The following is a 2,073-nucleotide window of genomic DNA, read 5'->3' on the forward strand; positions in this document are numbered from 1 at the left end:
ACATGACTCTTTTGTGGATTGTCCTGGTCACGATATACTGATGGCTACAACGCTTAACGGCGCCACTGTGATGGATGCGGCGTTGCTGTTAATCGCTGGAAATGAATCTTGCCCTCAACCTCTCACTAGTGAACATTTATCTGCAATTGAAATCATGCGTTTGCAGAATATTTTGATATTGCAAAATAAAATTGACATCATCAAAGAAAGTCAAGCTCGTGAGCAGCATGAGCAAATTCTGCGTTTCATTCAAGGCACAATTGCCGAATCTGCTCCAGTTGTCCCCATCTCAGCACAGTTGAAATATAATATTGAGGTAACCCTTATTTTATTTTCTGAAGAATATTTTTTTGCATTGGTTTAGTGTTTATCTATAAGCATATATAAATTTTACTTTACGATAATAATGTAATTATAATACTAGTTTTTTAAATTCATTTGATAAATTATAAGCAATAAATTATTTCATTATGTGGGCTGATTGTGCACTTGGACTCCTGTCCAGTAGAGAACTATTAAACAAATGGTTTATCCATTTGTAAATAGAAATAAAGCTATCAGTGGCTGTAGCATTGTTTCATTTGCAGAATAAGAAAATAATTTACGTTTAGTTGATTTCTAAAATTGAAATTGATAATTATAGTAGAAAATCCGCGCATGTTTACAATAATATTTTAACAAAATTATTTAATACAGCCTTCAGTTAAGCGGTACGCATCAGTGTTTAATTAATGGATTCCAATACAGCATTGCACTATAAATCTGATTTGATAATTTGCTATTTGACATAAAATATGTTGTGAATTATTATATTTTTTAAGGTTATTTGTGAACATATTTGCCGAAAAATTCCCGTGCCATTGCGTGACTTCAGTTCTCCTGCTCGTTTGATTGTTATTCGTTCTTTTGACGTGAATAAACCCGGTTGTGAGGTGCACGAACTGAAAGGAGGTGTAGCCGGTGGAAGTATATTGCGAGGTGAATTTTTCAATATCGAAAAATAATAATTCCCCAGACAGGAAACATATTATATATTTTTTTAAGGTGTTCTTCGAGCGGGTCAAGAGATCGAAGTGCGTCCAGGGATTATATCGAAAAGTAGTGATGGAAAATTGACTTGTCGACCAATATTTTCTCGGGTCGTTTCGTTGTTTGCTGAATCCAATGAATTACAGTATGCGGTTCCGGGAGGCTTGATTGGCGTTGGGACAAAAATCGACCCGACGTTGTGTCGTGCTGATCGTCTGGTTGGTCAGGTGCTCGGGGCTGTGGGCACGTTGCCGGATATTTATACAGAAATCGAGATTAGCTATTTTCTGCTTCGACGCCTGCTAGGCGTGCGTACCGAAGGTGACCGGAAAGCTGCGAAAGTGCAAAAATTGGCGAAGAATGAAATTCTCATGGTGAACATCGGTTCATTGTCCACTGGTGGTCGAGTGATTGGCGTGAAAAGTGATCTGGCCAAAATATCACTGACCAATCCCGTCTGCACTGCAGAGGACGAGAAAATCGCCTTGTCCAGGCGTATCGATAAACACTGGCGTCTGATTGGTTGGGGAAAGATTCGGCGCGGTGTGACCATCAAGCCTGTTGGTCCTGACGAATGAGTCAACGGTTTCTTTTTTTCTTAGTTGTTTTTTCCTGCATACCAGCATTATCATGATGCAAAAGAAGATGATAATAATGCTAATGACGATCAGGATAATATTTCATGTGGTTAAAAATGAAAAAAATGAAGAAAATCATAACAAGATTTTTCAGCATTGAAATTGAATTATTATTATTATTATTATTATCGCTCAGAATGCGAACAGTTTATTATGAAATAAATTAAGTAGTGGGAAACTTTTGTTGATTTTTTTTGTAATTTAATTGTTTTTTGGATTGTTGTTGTTAGTGTAATTTACTTTTTTGCATAATGCTTCATGAATATTTAATTTAAAATTTATTTTATTGCTGATTCTTGGTTTAATTTTATTCGTTTTTCATTGAATGAATATATGAAACATGAAGAAAAAATTATTATGACTGATAAACTGCAACTATTCTACCCATTTTTATTATTCACTATTG

The 2,073-nt window shown here is 35.4% G+C and overlaps 1 protein-coding gene across 1 annotated transcript; it reads left to right on the forward strand.

Annotated features, from left to right (window-relative positions):
- Positions 1 to 821: 821 nt before the first annotated feature.
- Tsp_12793a (eukaryotic translation initiation factor 2 subunit 3) lies at positions 822 to 1,721 on the forward strand (the record flags this gene model as incomplete). Its single annotated transcript, XM_003368755.1, has 3 exons — positions 822 to 978; positions 1,045 to 1,589; positions 1,632 to 1,721. Coding segments are annotated over 3 exons (792 nt in total), but the record flags the coding sequence as incomplete, so codon positions are not given.
- Between the last annotated feature and the right edge of the window lie 352 nt (positions 1,722 to 2,073).

This window comes from Trichinella spiralis (assembly GCF_000181795.1).
Source record: "Trichinella spiralis strain ISS 195 chromosome Unknown Scfld1962, whole genome shotgun sequence".
NCBI classification, from domain to species: domain Eukaryota; kingdom Metazoa; phylum Nematoda; class Enoplea; order Trichinellida; family Trichinellidae; genus Trichinella; species Trichinella spiralis.